Source organism: Lampetra fluviatilis, chromosome 20 (genome assembly GCF_964198595.1).
Source record: "Lampetra fluviatilis chromosome 20, kcLamFluv1.1, whole genome shotgun sequence".
NCBI lineage: Eukaryota > Metazoa > Chordata > Hyperoartia > Petromyzontiformes > Petromyzontidae > Lampetra > Lampetra fluviatilis.
Window position 1 is genome coordinate 5,080,827 of NC_136294.1, and position 21,491 is coordinate 5,102,317.

The 21,491-nt window shown below is 47.4% G+C and overlaps 2 protein-coding genes across 7 annotated transcripts in view; one reads left to right on the forward strand and one right to left on the reverse strand.

Annotated features, from left to right (window-relative positions):
• Nucleotides 1–32: 32 nt before the first annotated feature.
• On the reverse strand, nt 33–17,852 carry DDX59 (DEAD-box helicase 59). Of its 5 annotated transcripts, none has more exons than XM_078865437.1 (11): nt 17,838–17,852; nt 15,647–15,807; nt 13,621–13,799; nt 12,998–13,210; nt 11,275–11,584; nt 9,499–9,678; nt 7,011–7,100; nt 5,637–5,909; nt 3,947–4,099; nt 2,579–2,707; nt 33–1,111 (listed from the first exon to the last, which is right to left on the reverse strand). In XM_078865437.1, exons 2-11 carry the CDS (start codon nt 15,797–15,799, stop codon nt 827–829), a joined length of 1,965 nt encoding a protein of 654 aa, XP_078721563.1. In that variant the 5' UTR covers nt 15,800–15,807; nt 17,838–17,852; the 3' UTR covers nt 33–826. The 5 variants fall into 5 exon arrangements, with proteins under 5 accessions (XP_078721563.1, XP_078721560.1, XP_078721562.1 ...); XM_078865434.1 differs by lacking the exon at nt 17,838–17,852 and adding an exon at nt 17,529–17,573 and having other exon boundaries at nt 15,647–15,810; XM_078865436.1 differs by lacking the exon at nt 17,838–17,852 and adding an exon at nt 17,529–17,536.
• CAMSAP2 (calmodulin regulated spectrin associated protein family member 2) overlaps nt 17,807–21,491 on the forward strand; it is a 40,695-nt gene continuing 37,010 nt past the window's right edge. For both annotated transcript variants that reach the window (XM_078865424.1, XM_078865425.1), the window contains exon 1: nt 17,807–18,415. In XM_078865424.1, the coding sequence (XP_078721550.1) occupies nt 18,220–18,415 (196 nt within the window). In that variant the 5' untranslated portion in view covers nt 17,807–18,219. The remainder of the gene's footprint in view (nt 18,416–21,491) is intronic.

The window sequence follows — 21,491 nt, forward strand, 5'->3', positions numbered from 1 at the left end:
ATTCGAATCACAATTCGTGCGAGTCGAACATAGGAAAAAACCAAACAAACGTGTGAATAGAATCCATCACGTATAGGTTATTCTGGGCTAAAACGTACTGAGCACATTACATACGCATGTATCTAACAAAATATACAGGACCATTTTTTTTATCTTGCTTGTTTAGTAGGATAAGTGTTTTGGAAGTGCACAGATTCATTCATCTTAGCATCTTTTGTATTGAATAAATGGGACTTTCTCAAACAAAAAGGTGTATTCACAGTGGACGTTTAATATCCCGAGACATCATTCAAAGAACAGTAGGCCATTGTGTGTCAGCGTCATACTCCAAATGATAAAATTACTCGCAAATTACTTAATTTGGAAAATCGTAGCCAATGTCAACCTCTACCGCGAATATTTGGCAGGACCCCCCTGAAAAAGTCTTGAGACTCTGTGAAGCTTTCCTAGGTAACACGCACAATAATTGGTACACAATGGCCTACTGAATAACCTCATGGGATGGTTGGTATCCATTCAAATTGTATATGGAATGCTTGTTAAGTAATTCCAGAGGTACATTGTCTGGGTTCGAACGAGCAAATCCAGAGAACAGGACAACGCAAAATCTCCAAGTCCGGACAGCCCCCACCCATGCACATCCCAATATCTTCCACGCTTCAATGAAGATAAAATCTCTTGCCACCTCCACCTTATAATCTTGTTTCCACCGTCTCATTTTCTGCCTATCTCTCTCTCTCCATCCCTCCATCGGCCTCCCATCGTTAATTTTGGCCATCATGGCTCGTGATGCCCCCCATTGTCACACTTTTGCACTTCAGTGAAATCATCGCTGCTTCTTCTTCTTGCCGCGGGACGCCTGCTGGTGAGCACGGATGACGTCCATGAGGTTGTCGGCGGTGACCTGCTGCTGTTGCTCCTGCTTCTGCTGCTGCTGCTGGCGCCGCCGCTGCCGCTGCTCGTGCAGGTGCGGGGAGTGGAGCAGCTGGGCGGGCAGCTGAGTCCCCGTGGCCTCGACGCGTGACGCCAGGTCCAGGAAGAGGCGCCGGTCGCGGTTGTTCAGCAGGGAGATCGCCGTGCCGCGCCGGCCCAGGCGCCCGCTGCGCCCAACCTGGGCACGGGCGGAATACGGCGATAAATGGGCCGCAACTCAGAACTAACGCACGGTCGCGTGTCGTCGTCGTCGTCATCAGACAGGCATGATCAATCTACTGCTGGATGAAGGCATTACCAAGCCGGTTCCACAAACATCCACAAAGCACCTGCACAGCTGTGAAGGTGAACAATGGTGGTAAAATGGAAATACAGGTGACTTTTATTTCTTAGCAAGCTCAATGAGAGCCTTATCACTCAAGATCAATCCATTGCTCAATAAGGGCCTCCGCAAGCCATGCGCATCTCTCAGGGTCCCATGAAGCTACCATTGTTCTAGCACGTGCACATGCACCAGATTCGTTACTGCATCTCCGTGGTGCAAATCCTATCGAGAAAGATCCCTCCTTTTGCTTCCACTCTGTCGTTCGTATCGACCACTGGTTGCCATCTCTCTAGCGGTGTCTCCTATCCATGAATGCTCACTTTTCTTAGCAGTCAATATTATGTCTCGAACCATGCACTTCCCATTTCAGTCTCTCAATGTAAATCCAAGCATCCTTCTTTCTGCAAAGTTCTGCTTTTGTTCCATTATCTTTGCAAATGTAAATGTTTTTGATCCATAAATGAGGTAATACAAATTTATCAAAACATATTTCTTTAGGTATATTGCTACATTGCTTTTTGTAAACATACAGCTTAGAAAAAACATGGTTGTAACCACGTTCTTTTCATTTTCTTGAAGACACGGTTTTAGTGAAATACAATTGCCTGTATTCATCGTAAATTGGTTCTGCAAAGGTTATACAAAATAGTGAATGCGCTGACTGTTCAATGAATGAACGATTTATCATATGGTGCTAAAAACAAAACTCTGTTTGGAACACGAGCGAGACAATATATTGAACTTAGTGTTTGAGGTGTTTTTTTCTTCCCCAATTTTATCCCAATCGTGCTGTCGACGCCATCACGAGATGAAGAAATCTATTCAGAGCTCTCGCACTGCTGTGCAACCCCTTCTTGTTACAGAATGGCCCGTGGAAGCAGATATCACAGAGCTACTACCGGGGTCCCTTCCAGTGACATCTACTCCAGAGATTAGGGGGGGGGGGGGTAGCACAACAGTCAAATGGATACTTTTAATTTCAGAGGTGGAATTTAGCCAAGTAAAGCGAAGAAGAAAATTTTACGTGATGATTTGTTGTGTGCAGTCATTGGTGACCGGGCTGAAACCATCAACTCGCTAGACTTGAGAACCCGGTATAATCAGAGGCGGCTGAAACTTAGATTTGATCCCAGGGCCTCAGCTGCGGTCGCTCAGCACTCTGCGACCTCTGAGCCACCCTGCCACTTTTATTGTATTAACGCAACCACCGGCCGCCTTCGGACAGATAGTACCATGGCACAATAAACCGACTTTTGGACTTTACCCCGACACAAAACACCTGCGTTGGGATGACCGGGCAGAAGCGAGAGATCACCGCACCTGATGCACATACTCGTCCATGGTAGACGGCAGGTCAAAGTTCACCACCAGGCGGACGTTGACGAGGTCAAGTCCGCGTCCGAGCACCCCCGTGCTCACAACCACCTCGTACTCTCCGGCCAGCAAACCCTGCAGCGCACGCGACCAATCGATTGCCAGCCAGAGAACATATACACACGCAGAACTCCGATCCGTGTCTCCACATGAGCCATGGTCAATCCGTTGCTGGATGGAGGCCACCCCAAGCTGCCGGTGCCACTCATGATTCTGTGATGTAACAATCCACCTAGGCACTCCCGACGAATGTCGAGTCAAGTTTGATTTTGTTGAACCAGGTGAGAACTCAGGAGAACGGGAAGAGTGTAAAGGGGCACCACGGTGGCGAGATGATAACTACTTCGCCTGATATGCAGGAGGGCATAGGTTCGGTCTCCCCATGGTTGCGTGGATTTTTCTCCGGGTCCTCCGGTTTTTCCCTCCACATTTAGAATCAACGTGCATTTAAGAGTATTTGGCTGTGATAAATTTCCACACGATGATAAGTCACTTTGTTGAGCTATAATTTGTGATATCCAGGTCGCTTCTGAAAAAAGATCTATACACAGCTCAGTGGGCAGTACCTGGTAAAATAAACTCATTCCTGCGGAGGGAGCTGGTAGGAACGTTGGGTTGCTCGGTCAATGGCCAGGGTCAACGGCGGCGTGGTGTATTCCGCAAATATGCCCGACTGTGAGGGCGGGCACAAGCCGGCGTGAGTAGGTTAAACGTTGAGTTTTATAAGGGCACCACGGGGTGACTAGCCCCTCCCCACCCAGCCCCATCCCTCCCACCCCCCACCCAGCCCCACCCTCCCCACCCAGCCCCTCCCCACTCTCCCCACCCAGCCCCTCCCTCCCCACCCAGCCCCTCCCCACCCAGCCCCACCCTCCCCACCCAGCCCCTCCCCACCCTCCCCTCCCACCCAGCTCCTCCCTCCCCACCCAGCCCCTCTCTCCCCACCCAGCCCCTCCCTCCCTCCCCACCCAGCCCCTCCCTGCACGACGGACGGACGGACACAATAATCCCCTGTGGGCTGGTGTAACCAGGAGGTTCCTACCAGTAAAAATAGTTTAGTTTAGTTTCACTCTGATCGCCAGCCTTCTGCTGGATCTGGGTGAGATTCTCGGACGGTGACAGCGCGTTCCCAGAAGGGGCATTGTGACTTGAGTTGGCGGCAAGGTACATTGTTCAGGTCTTGGTTGATGGGTAGGTTGTTGTTGGAAATAAAACGCATAAACTCCCTTCCATGTCAGTATAAATACTCCAAAGCCATTGCACCTATCACTTCCCAAAGGGCTGTGGCGACCTGAACGTGCGTGGGGTCGGTACCTGCAGGACGCTCGTGCGCTCCGTCTGGGGCTTATCGGCATGCATGGCCGCGGTCTTGAGCCCCATCACGGTCTCCACGGCATCCGCCAGGAGGTCCGCGCCCATCTTGCTGTCGACAAACACCACCACGGGCGGATGGTACAACTTCTCGTCCTGAACGTGAACAAAACGCAGCAAGGGCAGTTTACATACACAACATTTTGGGTGTAAACGCGGGGACATATTGTTTGAAACTCGAAGAACCCGATGAGTCACGGAGATTTTTTGAGGGGCACCCACTGCAAGCTGGGGCTGACAATGGTGGAAAATGACAGAGGAAGTTCCATAGGTATATAAATGAACCGTTCGTACGTGAATTTCGAACAAGACAACAGAATAATATAAACACAAAAAATAACAGCAATAGTTACAAATTACACAAAGGATAATTTGCACATGCAATTAAACTCAGAACAAATAATTAATCACTGACGTACAATAAACTATCGATTATGCATGCACAGAATACCCAGGTGGTAGATTAACCGTGCTTGTGCACAAAAAAAAATGCACATGGGGATGCCGATAATATGCATGTTGATGCACGGAAACATTGTCTGGGTTCTTGTGTCAGAAATGTCGACAGAGGGCGCCGCTGCATGAGCCATTCACACCGTACAATTAGGGTACAATACGCGCAACAAACAAATCCTGCTAGAATTATACCTTGTCACGGCAAAGTTGCGGAGAAGGAAATTTGAATGATTACATGTTAAGTCACGCAAACAACACGTTCGTCAAAACAAGCTGCTTTTCCGAATTTAGTAATTATTATTTACGCTCGTTTTTATTCACGTTCGACGGAGAAGGGCAAGCGGCCCACGGCAGTGCAGTGTGGCATCCCCGCGGCCGTGACATCATCCGCTCAGTCCCTAGCAGAATTGCTTCTACCCATCACCACAGTGCCTCCAGAGGTCACGGGAGGGGTCAAACGCGAGAGGCTCTTCGCTTCAATGCAATCACGGAGTCAAACGAGATCCAGAAACCTCAATCTGACACGGCAGCCATTTCAGTCGAATACATAATTTACTACCTTTTGTCAATCCACTGCTGGATTGTCGGTCGTGCGGGTTGTTTAAGCCATACTTCACCGTGCTGGTCAGCACGAGTTGATGATATCACTGGCGAATGTTGTTAGTCGTCGCTAGGGATTGAACTCGGGTAGCCAGGTTTGTAGAGTAGTGCATTTGCCACCGCACCGCCATTCCAAGCCTATGTATCCGTACATTCTGTGCAACAGAAAACCTGTTCTTGTTTACTTTGTAACATGCTGCATGTGCAGTGTTGTGCAACGTCAAACATTTAACTGGTGTTATTTAGAGAGTGCGCAGGCGACTAACTGGTGCGCTGATGTGCAGATGCAGCTTTCTTATGCACCGATAGGCTGCGGTCACCAATCCCAAACCGGGGACCACATAGTAATGCCACCATCATCTGCGAGCATTCGCCGGTAAGCATTTAAGATAATCACCATGTGGCTACTCTTGAAGCTGCCTGCTCACTGGCTCGCTCGCCAACTTCCACGGAAATATATAAATGATGACGATATACTCCCGAACCTTGCGATAAAAGTGAAGTCTTACAAACCGACCACGTATTGTTGACACACACCCGACAGTCGATCAGCAACTTCCCTCTCGAGCCCTCGCACCTTGAGAATCTCAAAGAGCTTTTTCTTCTTGGACGGCTCCTCAACCCACAGCACGATCTGCCGCACGTTGGAGGCGGGCGCGGCCTGACCCCCGACCTCCGACCCTTCCCCGGCCACGGCGATGCGCACGGGGTCGCGGGTCAGCCGCTCGGCGAGCTCCACGGTGGCCGTTGGAAGCGTGGCTGACACCAGCAGGCTCTGCCGCTCCTCGGGCGTCTCTTCCCGCACCGCCAGGACCTGCTCCCTGAAGCCCAGCTTCAGCATCGTGTCGACCTATGGGTGCCGCAGCAGGAGCAGCAGCATCAGCGACGACGGGGATAACGGCACGGCACAAAGGCCGCTCGCGATTTGGTTCGAGAGTCTATACATTTTGCGGCTTGCGTTTTGTCCGGCTTGCTTGCCAACATGTTTCGTTTCGTCTCCGTTTTTCCCCATTCGATTAAGACGTAATGTAACTCGAATGTATTATTTGTATCATATAATGTATCATTTTAATACAATATGCATACATGTAAAATAAATTAACGTCAAGCATTCTACAATATTTGCATCATGGCCGTAAAAAACTATTTTAATTAATCTATTAATCGATGCCAAGTTACGTGCCTAGAACAGAAGGTGGATTGCAACTAAGCAATGTACATCATGGTTACTGTAATCTGAATATATCCAAAACGCATACAATTGTGTACTATGGTGGAACATTGTAAAATGTGTAACGGAGAGACATCTCGAGGCCATAAAAAAACAATACGGGTTCGCTTGCTCGGACAAATACTGCTGGATAACATTGGTCAGGAAGATAATAGGCTGACCGACTAAACATGTTTATTTTTAAGTGAAGAGAGGGATGGGAGTCCGTTTCATCATTTATATCTACCCGGTTATTTTTCTCGTTCAGTGTCAGACGCTATTCAATTGTCCTTACAGTACTCCAGCAATGCCCGTCAAATCACTTCAGCAAAGCTGTGGCAATGTCAAGGATGATAGTTTTATTCCTACAGCGCCTTTCATCAAGGATCTCAAGGCGCTGTACAAGTCGCAGCAGCGGACACTCAGCACGGGAATATAATAAAATAAACGCTAAAAGTACATTTGCCGAACTAAAAGTCGAGTAAGTGGAAGTGTATAAATGACATCTGAAACTAGGATAAGGGTGTACAGTCTAAACAAACGTGAGATGGGCCTTGGTGTTGCTTGATACATCATTGCCCTCGTGAAAGGCACAGTAAAGGCATTCCAATTAGCAGTCTGAAACAAGGCGTGGTGGTTACCATCAATCAGCAGACGCGTACAGCTATAACTCTACATTCCAATTTTTGACCTGGAGGCAAAGCCGATTGTGCCCTCACCTCTTCGCTGCAAAGGTCTCACCTCATCTATGACGAAGATCCTGACGGAATTCAGGCGTAGCGCATCTCTTCTGAGTACCTCCAGGACTCTCCCGGGAGTCCCGATCACCAACTGTCGGGAGAAGAAAAAAATCAGGCGAAGAAAACGGTTCCCGCAAAACCGCAGCAAGAGACCGCAGGACAATCGTGCGCCGACTCGTATCGCTCACGCAGTCATTTCACAAATTCATATCAGGGCCGAGACTGCCTGTGATTAAACTGAGTACTATACATACACAAGTTTAATTGGCAATTTGCCTTTAACTGTTGAAGCTATCACATCCTCTTGTTTAATGTACATTTTAATATTTAATACGTCAACAGGGCAGTACCAGCCAAGGACAATCGGGAAAAAAATTACGCGGCAAGTCGGCATTTTGCAAGATGGGTTCTTCACCCAAACCTCGCTGCAGATATCCATTTTGCCCAATCATCTACATTCAAATGTGTGATAAGCAACGCCGACGTGTTGCTAGCTGCATACCTGTCAACCCATACGGTTTACCCTTATTCTTGTACAGGGAAATTTCGTTTTTAGGTCCACGCGGCCTACAGCCGTTTCAATACGGACAATTTTTTTGGTCTATTTGTTTGTGTTTCTCCCTTGTGATGGGACTTTGTAGCACGGGGTGACCAATAAGGTCATAATTGGTCTGTAATAAGGTAGGGCACTGAGAAGGGGTTGACGAGTATGTAGCTGCCTCAGCACGCTGCGCAGAAACATCACGCGTCGGGCAGTCCCAGCTTGCTACTGCACTGGAGTCATTATCGTAGTAGCATTGGATTGTGCCTTCCAGAATTGACTTGTGCTTTGCGGTTGGTATTTTTTAGTCACATTTCTGAGATATTACTTTAGATTTTTTATAACGTAGAAAGCACAAAAATAACATGGCGAGCTGTAAATAGGCTAACTTTGCCTCAAGTTAACAAACTGGTATCTAAAGGTGGGTAAATCACTTAAAAGGTCAGAGCAATGAGCTGGCAATGCTCTAGGCCTAGGTTCAAATTCTGCTTTTAGTAGTGCACGGTTAAAGTGGATTCTCGGGTCTAGCGAGTTAATGCACTCAGCCCAATCACAGAGTACTGCACGAAAATACCCATCGCATTGAATGTAGTTAATTTGAGCAAAATTCCGGTTTATAAAATTATAAAATATAGTATTTTGCCATCTTGAGCTGAACATTTCTTTCTGCAGCGAGGGCACGTGATGGGAAAGTGCTCCCCTCGTGTGTGGATGGCGAACGGTCACTCGAAGGGATTGCAGAATCTGCTCGTGACGACGGGGTCAACGCACCGCTGCGCGAGCGTTCGAAATGGGCACGTCCCTCTCATGACATGACCCAAATGGCAAACGTTTGCAATAAATACAGGGAAAGGAAAAAAACCATGCACATGCATGAATTATAGGATAATTTCGAGCAAACGTTTACAATACGAAAACTAAAGGGTAGCTCTGACAGGGCAAAATGATTTTGTAGATTTGCAAGCAGTCTAGTCTTAATCTCCAAACTTTTGGAAAACCTTTGATCAACATGCCCAGTCCCTCACAGAAACAAAACGTTATACTTATGTTTCATTCATATTGGGTTATCCTAGCTGGAGTTATCGTGCCGCCCCCCAATATAAGACGGACAGATGGATGGAGATAATGCACATACGCTTTCAACCTCAGCTAGGAAGCATTAAAGAGAAAATGTGTCTCTCTCAGGTTGTGGTCTTGGAGTGTGCTGTGCATCTGAATGTTTCATTAAAAGATCATTTTGGAAAAGGAGAAAACTGCTTCTGCGATTGGTCGGTGGTGTCGATGCACGTGGCCTGTAAGGCAGCACTGTGGAGGGAGCAAGGGTTGGTGGATCGCGCAAATGTTGTGAAACTCCTTTCCCTGTTTGTCTTGGTGTGCGTCTCGCTCGGTGCGTCTCTGCATGTGTGCCTGCCTATGTTGTTTCCGTGTCTGTGTTTTATCATTCATTCTTACCTGACGATGGCTGCTTGTGTTGCAACCGAAACGTCGTATTCTATTATTATTATTATTATATTTTATACGTGACTTTACCGAAAGAGCCAAAGAGTAACTCCTTTCCCGTGAGCATCGAGGAGGGGCAATACCCTGGCTCACCAGGAGAAAGCAGTACAGCAAGTGGACTAATCGCCATCCGTTTCCATCTGTACGGGGATATAGTGTTGCCCCGTCGCGCGCGTGGTTTTTCTCTGGGTGCTCCCGTTTCCTCGCACGTGTATAATAAACACTAATTGGCTAAGAACGTCTTAAAATATAAACCCAATTTAGCAGGACGCTGCTGAAAAATCTGAATTATAATATTAATTTATACTGGAGGAATCCCATGAGCTCTCAATCTGTTTTTCACAGATATCCAGAAAAGAGTGTCCAACGCTCCGTGCGTCTTCCTGGACCAATACGTCAACATAAGGCTGACGGCGGGGCTGGGCAGCAGCGTGGGCAGTGGGGGCACCTGTACACGCTGCCTCAGGCGGTGCAGCTGTGGGGGCAGGGGCAGCCCCCCGATGAGCAGCGCCGTGCGCATGTGGGGCAGCCCAGCCATCAGCTCCTTGGCCTGCCTCTCGATCTGCATGGCCAGCTCGCGCGTCGGGGTCACGACCACGGCCAGCGGGTCCCGCGCTTCGCTCGGCCCCTGCGCACACAAAGACAAAGATCCCCAGTGTAGCCTTAACAGACTGTTTGGGCAAGTACTGTTAGCAGGCACCTATGAAGGCCGGCACGGCACACGAGGGGGTGGGTGGCCAGCACCACGCTCAACCGCCATTGTCTCCCTAGTGGCCATGTTTACACATTGCACCACACACACATATATGCATGCGTATGCCACCACAGTGCGATGACCAGAGGCAGTCACAAAAACAATTCATTTGATGCAAATTATCCGATGCAATAATAATGACAATGTGAAGTGTGGTGCTATATAGATCTGTTACACCAATTACAATTATATCTTTAACCTGCATGTGTTCTGTAATGAACTTGTTCTACTTTCTGTCTTACAATATAATTCCAAGCGGGCATCTCTCCACACATCTTTGCGCATTTTTCAGTTTTTGTTCCAATTGTTCGTTGATGTTTATCTTTCTCATCCGTATGTTACAGCAAGTAGCACACACCGATTAAAACGTCCATTCTCAAAGCACAATAGGTGTTTTGTGTTCAGTGTCAAGTTCCGTTTTCCAAAAGCGCTCCAACCTGCTCTCGCCTGCATATTTTGCTTCACCACTTTCCTCCCAGTCCACCTTCAATAACTCTCCTAGGCATCCACGCTCTGCTGTGTTTTCCAGTTGCGTCAATGTATTAGAAGCAACAACCAGTTGGCCAGTGTAGTATTCGGGACAATGTGCATGATTCTGTGCATCGTTTTCATTGAACACGCTCGCAACTGTACATGCACGCAGGCTTGTAAAATGTACAGTAGGTCCTAGGCCAGTTTTTTTTCTTTTGCAAGCCAAAAAACAATGCGACAAATGTGTTGCTTAATTTAGGGTGAATAAATGGAATCCGCGTTGAATTGCCACGGCTTTTTCAGCGCATTCACAGCAAATCTCTCGGAATGAGTTCATCGTGGCAGAAGGAATTTGGTCTAAAAGCCAGACGTGGTAATCCGTCTGGATTGAAGGCAAATCTGCAGCATCTTGTGCTCCAGATTATGGAGTCGCATAATGAGTTCACGTAATGGTCATTGCACAACACCAAAACAGTTTTTTTGATCAGTTATCCAAATAAAACGCGTGCAAAGGTACATGCATACATACATACGTGCGTGAATTCTTTCTTTGCAAAACTAATTATTGCAGACGGTAATTTGGATTGGTTGTGGACATGTCTGTATTGTACACGTTGATATGCTCAGCCCTTTCGTCAATCCACTGCTGGATAAGGGCCTCCACACACCTCGCTCTCCTTGGGGGTTATTTGACCGTACTCCACCAGGCTCGTCAGCGTGGATGGTGAAGGTAGGGAGCATAGACGTTGGGGCATAGTATATAACAACAGAGTTTTGCTGCACTGCACCAATTACAACATTGCAATGCAGCAGCCTCCAATACCCGTATAACTCAGTGCTCGCCCATCCACGCGCTATCCAGGATCAACCCGACTTATTTTCCAAAACCTTTTCATACCGGATGCAAATTCAGCGCTTTGGGTCGTAGGTAAAGATCCACAGTACGGAGGATCGACCGGGCACTGTTGAAGAGCACTCAGTTTGAACGCGACGACTCACGCGGCCGGCGAGAAGAGCGACGATGGGCACCAAAAAGCCGGCGGTTTTCCCGGAGCCGGTCTCGGCTCTTACGATCACATCGCGGCCGCCCAACGCCGGCGGCAGCATCTGCATCTGCACGGGCGTGGGCTCGTGGTACCCGCACGCCGCCAGGTTCTGCGCCAGCGCCTCCGGCATTGGGCAGTGCGAGAACTCGAGCACGGGCCGCGGGGGATCGCGACCCTCCACCGAAATTCCCAGCGAGCGGCGCAGCGAGCGCACCTGCTCCGCCGTGAGCGACGAGATGAACGAGTGCTCCTCGTACCTGTACCTGCAAAGCGGTGGCGGGGGAGGGATGTGAACACAGTTGCCGATGGTTTAAATTATTTTATTTTGCAGACCTTTTGTCAATCCACTAGGACAGGGGTCGGTAATCTGCGGCTCCGAAGCCGCATGCAGCTCTTTATGGATTGCTTCGTGGCTCATGGACAATATAATTGCAAAGTAAAAAATTCATCGTAATTAGTTTCCATTACAATGATTTGTAATGCGGCATTACAAATCATTGTGCATGTGCTGTTCTTAAATTAGTGGTAAAAAAAAAATTGGTTTGACGTTATTCATTAAGTACCGTCTTGTATTCACATGCAATGTGGCTCTCAAATATTTAAGTTTTTTTAGGGAAATGATGATGATGATGATGATGATCTCCCCATGTCGTGTTGGTTATAGCTGTCGCTTGACCACACCGGTCAGAGTGGGATGGTCAAATTGTGGTCCAAGACCAATTCAGATATCACGCGCCACTGATCTTAGCTGTGGCCAAGTTCATAGCCACTGTGCCATTCTCCACCCACTGTACCAAATAAGAGTAGAGCTTGCCGGATGAGCTTCAATATAGCCAAATTAAGTACTCATTTTAATACTATGGGGTTTTTGTGACTGGGCTGAGACCATTGACTCGCTAAACTTGAGAACCTGACATCTACGAAGAGTAATCTACTTCTGTCCACAATCACCGAATTGCTTTAACAGCACTTTCTCAAGAAATGCTCATTGTATCTTGCTTTTACAAGCCACGTTATTTGGTCAATAACTAAATATTAAAATGTTACAATACACAGAACAATTAATTTAATTGTTGTTTAAATCACAATCGTTTTAAATATTAATTTTTTAACGTGGCCAAATCCTCCTCAGGATAATAATAAAGGCTTCCCCGGTCAAAATGTCATCTGGAGGCAGATGTCCCTTCAGAGCAGGAGCCGATTGTGAGAGTTGTATAATGGCCATCTTAGTGATTTAATTTAACGGAAGTGATTTATTCGACTTAATGACGGAAATTACATCACATGTTCTGATACCATCTGGAAAAAGCATCATTTTGTCTCTAGGCTGATTTTTGGAGTTTTCAGATTAATAAAACGTTGGGAATGCATAACCGTACCCACACACCTTTCCCATAAACGTTTTCATGAGGTCAAAGGTGACAGATGAGGATTGCTAAATGCAATCAACTAATGCGAAACACAAGTGACTGTATTCTCGACAGACTCCGCACAATCGCAATGTATGTACAAATGCTGAACTTCTTTTGCACCGTACATAGCCAAGGGTGCTAATCGGAGGTATGGGAATATGACACAATTTTTACTTACGACCCTGGGAAAATAAACTTTCCCCAGAATCGCGCGAACATATCCGGCGTACGCACTCGTTCTGGGTCAGAGGTCATCGTCCTCACCCGTGGCTCTCCGCGTCGAGGCTGCCGCTCTGCTCCACGAGATCGGGCACGGGCGTCTCCTCGGACGCTCCGGGCGCCTGCGTCAGCACTAAGTGGTGCGCCTTGCACTGAAGGCTGCAGACGTCGCTCTCCGTCTCATTGCAGATGTACTCTCCGTAGCGGCCGCACACCACGCACACCGGCTCGCCGGTCTCCGGCCACCGCTGGTTCTTGCTGCGACAAAGCGGAAGCACGGTGAACTTTTTGGCGGTGCGCTCGCACAAGCCGAGGACTGTGTTAATGTCACTGCATGGAGTAGTTACCTTCCCGGTTTGATGTTTACATTTTATTCTTCCAATGCAAATACTAATTTACAGGCCTTTGTCCATCCATTGCTGGATGAAGGCTTCTCTATGCAAAGTAGGTCATGGGGGTTGTATGACCGTGCTTCACCATGCAAGTCAGTCCGGGATGGTGAACAAGGTCTGTGTGTCCAGGACACGGTCAGATATGAATCGTCAATCATGTTCGCTGTGGGCGATAATCAAGCTCAGGATGTCAAGTTCACAACGCAGCACAATAACCAATACCTCACCACTCCAACCCGAACCTACTGTGCAATATAACTTTACATGTCAGTATACCTGTAGGAAACAACTGGAACCTCATCCTCGTCATCACTTTGCCCATGCTTGACTTCTGCCTGGGAAGAGATGGTCTCTGGGGTAGGAACAGCAGTGTGTGGGAGGATCTTGGCCCGTCCGGAAACAGTTTCCCCAACAACTCCTTGCTCCTCATGTTCCGGCCGATCTGCTGCACTCCCCTGGCATGTGAAAAAGTCCGCGGAATTCGCATAGAATTGCACGAGTTCTTGAACGCTTCCATTTTCCACTGTACATTTTCTGCACGTACACATTGATGCGAACAAAAGCAGTGTATAATTTAATACAATTTATTTCTTCGTGCTCTTAAGAAGGCACTGGTAAAACTAACTGACATATGTGCAGGTAGAAAGCTTTGTCAAACTACTGATGGATGAGGGCATTGCAGGTCGTGGGGGTTAATTGGACCATACTGCCTCTGCTGACCACCACGTAGCATTGCCCCACAGCTGCCCAAAGCACGTATGGGGGGGCAGGGGGGGTAACCCATGCAAGCATCAGGCTCCAAGCTGGTTAGCTTCGTAGTTCAGAACATTTATATTGCCAGTTGTAGATTTCACACCAATGATAGTGGGATCACGTATGATAATGGAATAAATATTGCACTAATCATATTGCTTTCTTAAGAAGATATTGGTAAAACCTAGATATATTTAAAAGTCTTGGGAGAGTTCACAGCTGAGAAGCACCACCTTGGGCCATATGCTTTCGGTTTACATTGGAAGTGTTCCTGGAGTGACATGTGGTGTAACACAGCACTGTTAATGACACGTCAAATGAAAGAATGTATACACTGGACGCAGGGTACAAAACTGAGCACACATCGAGGTATTCCTACTTGTAAAACAAATGTTCAAGTTGTCGCTTAAAACGCAATTTTTCTGATAGACGAATCAACAAAAAAACCCACAAAACTTCTAAATATACCAAACTCATAGCACGTCAATGCAACTTAAAATGTTTGCTTGAGCAGTACCTTTTGTCCATACTGTGTTTACACATGCCCATCTGTCAGCTGTTTCAAAGGGTGTTCATGCTATACAACAGCACCTCAAGACATAATAACCGCACACTGGGATATAACTCCAGGAGAGGAATATTACCAGGGCTTAATTTCAGCCGGGTCTGTCTTGGTCAGCCATCCAGACAATACTGCAACATCTGTCACAAAACATCGAGTATCTCTCTCGCTCAGGCTGTGGCTGCTAGTCGCGTGCCTATTGCGGTCTGCCAGTAACCTATACAAGTGCTCGACTACCATCAAACCAGCATATACCGTGCTCTTCAACTGTTCAGATAAGTGTCTCACAGCACGCGAAGACCATGAACCAACCACAGCAGAGCGAGACTTTCATCCAGCATATGGATTGACAAAATAAATGACTGAACATGTACATCTCAAGTGGAGCTGGTTCAAGACCACGATGTTCAACATCAGTGCCCTGCACCACGCAAGCACCTTTTTGAGTCAATCTTGAGCACAGCCCTTGCTGCAGGAACTGGCACAAGCAAACGAGCCGTGCCAGGCCGTCCCAATAACCGCACGGAGCTAACCTCTGCGTCTCCTTTACAATGGCTTTGGAAGCTCAGCACGGACCCCCAACGCCCATCGAACCTGGGGTATTACAGGTAGTCCCCGAGTTACGACGGTCCGACTTACGATATTTCGATCTTACGATGGCGATACGACAAAATGCATGTTAAAAGTTTTTTTTATAGCAGATAGGATTGTTTCCTGATAAAAACTTTCTATTAAATTGCAGTTCATGTAGGCAGGCTAAGAATTCACCTTGTTTGTTTTACTTTACATTATACTGTGCAATACAGTATTGTAATTAATAAATACATAGTCTATAGTTTATAGAGTACGGTACTGTAAATTGCTGTTTTGCTAAATTATCACCATTCTTCAAGACTCCTGGGTAGGTAAGGCCATCTTCGACTTACGATATTTTTGACTTACGATGGGGGTCGTCGTAACGCATCTCCATCGTAAGTAGAGGACTACCTGTAGTTTGGTTGGCCCGCTTGGTGGCTTCTCGCCAGCCTCTCCTCCTGGGGGGCCTGCGGAGGCTGCGGCGGCGACTCGCGGTCTCTTCCCGTCCGCAGGAGGCTCCGTGGGACCCCCTCGCCTCACCTTCACGGCCCGCGGCACGAACATCGGCGGTCCTTCTGGCGTGGACGTTCCAAAGTCGGTTACAAACCATCGGCCACATGCAGACATAGAGCCATGGCAATAACACATTCCTGCGGAGATAGCTGGTGGAAACGTTGGGTTGCTCGGTCAATGGCCAGGGTCAACGGCGGCATGGTGTATTTCGCAAATATGCCCCTCCCCACCCTCCCCACCCAGTCCCTCCCTCCCCACCCAGCCCCTCCCTGCACGACGGACACAATAATCCCCTGTGGGCTGGTGTAACCAGGAGGTTCCTACCAGTATTAGTCTGACTTCCATTGTTTTTATCACCCGTGCGTTGTTGTTTTGCTTGTTACAAAAACACGCAGACGTTCGAATCACGAATTCGTATGCGTGTGACAGGTTAGCACGCACTGCATCTCAGCAGAGCTGCACAGTACTCTTTGGTTTATTCGATAAAGTCACGCACATGAAAATAAAAATAAGAATAAAAATAACTAAATTAAATCACGACGTTTCGGAGGCAACACAAGCTTCCGTCATCCGGTGGGACAACCACAGCAAAAAACAGAATTACTGAAAGAACCAAAGAGTATGGATCCTTGCAGTCACGAAAATTTCAAATCTAAAATTAGAGCTGCACAGGTCACAATGTTAGTGGCAGTGAGTGGGTTGTGACCACCACTTGGCGCGCGGACGCAACACTTGTTGATGACACGTGGGTGATGTTTCACCGTGTGAAATCTCCATGAGGGTATAAGGGTCAACCTCACGTCAGTTCACTGCTCAAAAGGCCTTCCCCACACTGGTTAATTTATGGGGATGCCCATTTCAATCAATCATTCGCCTTTAATAAATGTTCCACGTGATTTTATTTTCGGACTGTATAACCTGTCGTTACCCCAGCATCTCAAGGGACAAACAAATGTACGAGTATGTTTAATGACTTATGTGAATCGATGGCCCAAGGCATTGATTTTGTCATAAAATCCCTGCAGCTACTATTTATTCTGCATGCGCAGTCACGGCAAAACGTGAATTGCGTCTTGAATGAAAGGTGGCAAATTAATCGTGCAGTGTGAAATGCCATGATGATTTGTCCAGTTTGTACGATCACTTGTTACATTTAGTATTGTCCATGTTGCCTATACACAGTACTTGAGATTTTAGATTTGAAGTTTTCGTGACTGCAAGGATTCATACTCTGTTTTTTTCCGTAAAGTCACGTAGGTGAAAATTTTAAATAAATTAAATCACGACGTTTCGGAGGCAACACAAGCTTCCGTCGCGATTTATTTTTTTACCTACGTGACTTTACCGAAAAAACCAGAGAGAGATTTTGTTGCATTTAGAAGAGGGATCGACTTTTTGGAGTACGTCTTGTGTTGTTTACGTCTGTTACCGCCTCGTGCATCCTCTGCCAAGTCTCATCTGTTCTCTCATGAGTAGAGAGCACCGTCTCGTTTGTTCCATTAGCCTACATGGGTTCCACTAGACCTGCCATCGATTAGAACCACAATGTCTCACACGCACGCTTCGTGAACGTAACATTTCGACGCACGTATCACCTGTACACGGCTCATTTAATGCACTTCATATTAACCACAAGGGGCATTTACAAAACCGGGTGAACATCTCTCGTGTTTCGTACGGACGTGTGAATAGCGAGAGGAGTTCTAAATCTTCAACCGAATGTGGACACACACAGAGGCACTGTACACACACACACGACCAACACACGAGCCACCATTACCCGGTACAGTGAGCCAGCAGTGACGTCGGCCCCTCCTCACCACGTGACGGCAGCCGGGGGTGGGCGGGGCATGCGAGGGGAGGGGTTAAGCTGGGGGACAAGGGGCGGGGTTGAGGGGGGGACTGAGGGGAAAGGGAGGGGGGGGTCGGCGCGCGGGGGGGGGGCTCATCCCACTCCACCCCACCCCCCGCGTCACGTGATGCAGAGCAACCCTGCTTTATATTTCGTAGTCCGCTTGGGCGAGGCGCGCCGCACTCGCGCGTTGAGCGGCGGCTGCGCGTGCGCTGTGGGAAATGTAAAGCGGCTCACCGCTCAGCCCTGCGTTGGGCGGACTGTGGTGGAGGAGGCGGCGATGCAGCGTCTCGCAATCGACGCTAAGGCGACATCATTCATATGAATAACAGCCAGACACGGCGCCGTGTCTTCGTAGGCGGCTATTTACAATGAGGTGCTCGGCTTGTTGTGATTAAATCGGCGTTAGCGCCTCGCAATAGTCAACCACCGCGGGTCACCTTCGCGTCAGCGATTTCTAAAATCGCGCGCATTACAATCAATTAATAGCCACCGTGGTCATTATTTTGCTAAGAATTAGTGGATTCTTGTAACAAAAGGCTGCACTGTACTGACAAACGATCGGGGGTGGGTGGGGGGGGGCAGAGAGCCGGCGGCGACGGCGGCGTAACGAGGAGAAATGGCCGACTGTGGGGCGGAGAATGGAGAAGCAGCGAGGAGGGAGGAGGAGGAGCAGGAGGAGGAGGAGGCGATGATGAAGCAGATGATGGTGGTGGCCGAGGAGATGCAGGAGCACGAGGAGGAGGAGTACGAGGCTGAGAGGGCGAAGGTGGCCGCTGGGCTCGCGTGGCTGGCGGCAAAGGCGCGGAGTCCAGGTGGGTTGACAGGTGGAGGGGCCCGGGGGGTGCCGTGGTGAAGCGTGATGGGTCACACACGCTGTGTGATGGGAGGTTGAGGACTACGGTGTGTGATGGGTCACGGTGTGTGATGGAGGTTTACTGACCACGGTGTGTGATGGGTCACGGTGTGTGATGGGAGGTTGAGGACGACGGTGTGTGATGGGCCACGCTGTGTGATGGGTCACGGTGTGTGATGGGAGGTTTACGGACCATGCTGTGTGATGGGCAACGTATGATGGGAGGCTATGGGCCACGCTGTGTGATGGATGGGTCATTGTGTGTGATGGGAGGTGTGTGAGGGAGGGGTTAGGATGTGTGATGACTGGCGATGAGGGATGGATTAGGGTCCGTGATGGAAGGTGATGTGTCATGGGTTAATATTTGTGACGATGGGTCATTGTGTGTGATGGGAGGTTGTGTGAAGGGTTAGGATGTGTGATGACTGGTGATGAGGGATGGATTAGGGTCCGTGATGGAAGGTGATGTGTCATGGGTTAATATTTGTGACGATGGGTCATTGTGTGTGATGGGAGGTTGTGTGAAGGGTTAGGATGTGTGATGACTGGTGATGAGGGATGGATTAGGGTCCGTGATGGAAGGTGATGTGTCATGGGTTAAAGTTTATGATGATGGGTCATTTTGTGTGACGAGTCAGGGCAGGTATTTGATAATACTGATGGGTTATGGTGTGTCATAGGTAAGGCTAGGAGTGTGATGGATTTATGTTCTAAGCTGAGTGTGATGGCAGTGATGTAATTAGATAAAATCTATTTGTGATGGTTTGATGCGTTTAGGTGGGTGTATGATGGATAATGGTTATTGGTGGATCAGATTGGGTGTGTGGTTACAGTGTAGGTGTGTAATGGCATTGGCAAGGTGATTGTCATAACGTGCAATGTTAGTCGTGTATGTGTGTGGTGGGTCAAGCTAGCTGCATTATGGCTCAATGTAAATACAAAGTGCCATGTGATGGTTTAGTAGTGGCCCAGGTTACATGCAAAGCTGCGGTAGTATTGGGTTGGTAGTAGTGTTGATGGATGATATGTGACCCAGCGTGGGATTGTAAGGTGTATCTGCTGAACCCAGCCGAAAGAGACCAACCAGAATTTAAACCTCCTAAGCAAGGATAGGTCATCCTATGCTGGTGTCTTAGCTCTCATTTCAAATTACATACTCCTGAAATAGGAAAAATGTTCAGCATTCAGCTTGTCCACAGTGGCGTCGTGTGATTAACAATGGACAGTTGTGCAAGCAATTAAACGTGGGCCCCTTGGTGCAATACCCCCCTCCTTTTCGCAGCCCTGAGCCCCTCTGACCCGTTGTCCCACGCGCAATTTCATAGCCTGCACGTTCGATAGTTGTGCCACTGCTTTACCACTATAACATTCAAATGTATTTTTGTATTACATTGGTTGAGAGCCCATCGTGTAAACATATTTTCTCAAGGAATACCTCAGAACCGTTTTAGGTGATGTTAAGCGTTTAATTAACTGGCACCCTTACTCTATAATTGTACAGTACAGTAATCGAGAAAATATCTCATTGCTAGTGTTATCCGATTGCTGTTATCTACCTAGAGGGAATACATTCACTAACTCAGGCTTTTTTTATCTTTGGTATTCGTGAAAGGAGCAAGTCTCGTGTATAATTGAATAACATGACTCTAATTGTATTTTTGCTGTCGATGCGATGGTATGTCCTTGCCTCTGTATTCCCATATGACACCCTTACTAGCTGTTTTACAAAGGAGATGGCATGCTAGTTAGATGATTATAATGAACGTGTATGCGCTTTGTCAGTTCACTGATGGAAGAGGGCCTGGCCTCACTCCGCCTTATAGATCGTGAGGGTTATTTGAACATGCTTTACCGCACTGATCGGTGTGTTCCCATTGCAGATTGGTGAAGGCGGGTAGCATAGATATGGAAACAGAAGTACAGTACAACAATACTTAGCCTCATTATGCATGGTTGGTTACCCATCCTAGCACACTCGGCTCAACTCTGATTTAGCTTCCAAGATCAGACGAGATCGGTTGCGTTTCATGTGATTTGGTCACAATACTAAAACGGTAATGTTGAATGTAGCGTTGTTAAATTATTTAATTGTCAAAGTATTCAAGTCTTGGCAGGGTTGTCGGAGTATTTTATTGGGTTTGGTTCCTGTAAGGTGCAGATAATTAAATTGTCTGGACCTGTTTCATGGAAACATTTTTAGTTTACAATTGTTAACGTTCATTTAATGGCACCGCTTTGGTTTGAAAAAGATTAAAATGCCTCAACAATGCATGTTGACAATCCCATTGTACATGTACTCTTCTGCTGAGCTTTTGACGCTTCAGTGTCACAACATCGTTTTTTGGTGTCACATTTGTATTTGCGAGGATCAAGCGCTGTTTGCTGTGTATTTGAATAGTTATTTTTAAGCAGGAGTTGGCACAGTGCAAATCCATGTCTATTGTGTCCTCCTGAAATCTTATATTGTTCCTCTTGTTCGTATGAATAATTTATCACGATGTGGATGGTCGTGCGGCAATGTTAAATGATGCTAACTTGCTTGTTAAAGCGGTGTACTGCGCGTAATGCGTGTCTTGTCTTGTAAAACAAGCTATTACTGGGTAAGAAACTGAGTTCCTTTTTTTAATGTTAAAGCATATGGAGTATTAAAATCTACGATGCATACATGCTGTTGTGCACGTACATTTAAACTGCAGTATTGAAGTGTGAAAGCCCAGGAGAGTCATGTGCGTTAACACAGATTGCCATTGAATCAGATTGTCTTATAATACCAACGCATTTACACATGGATTTTCGAGTCTTTGTTTCGTGGTATAGGGTGTGGTAAATTGAGCCCTGCATTGCTCTCCTGCGAGCGATTCTAAATGAATAAATCGCAGCGTGCTTGAGTATTCATTGTAAATTGCCAATAATATGAGCGACGTACTTGTCAGATAAAAATAAATGCACGTGTCGTAAGAAATTTATTTTGAAATAGCGTAAGCCCTAACGGTGCAGCATTTATTAAAAGCATAAACACTCGTGCGTGCTCAATG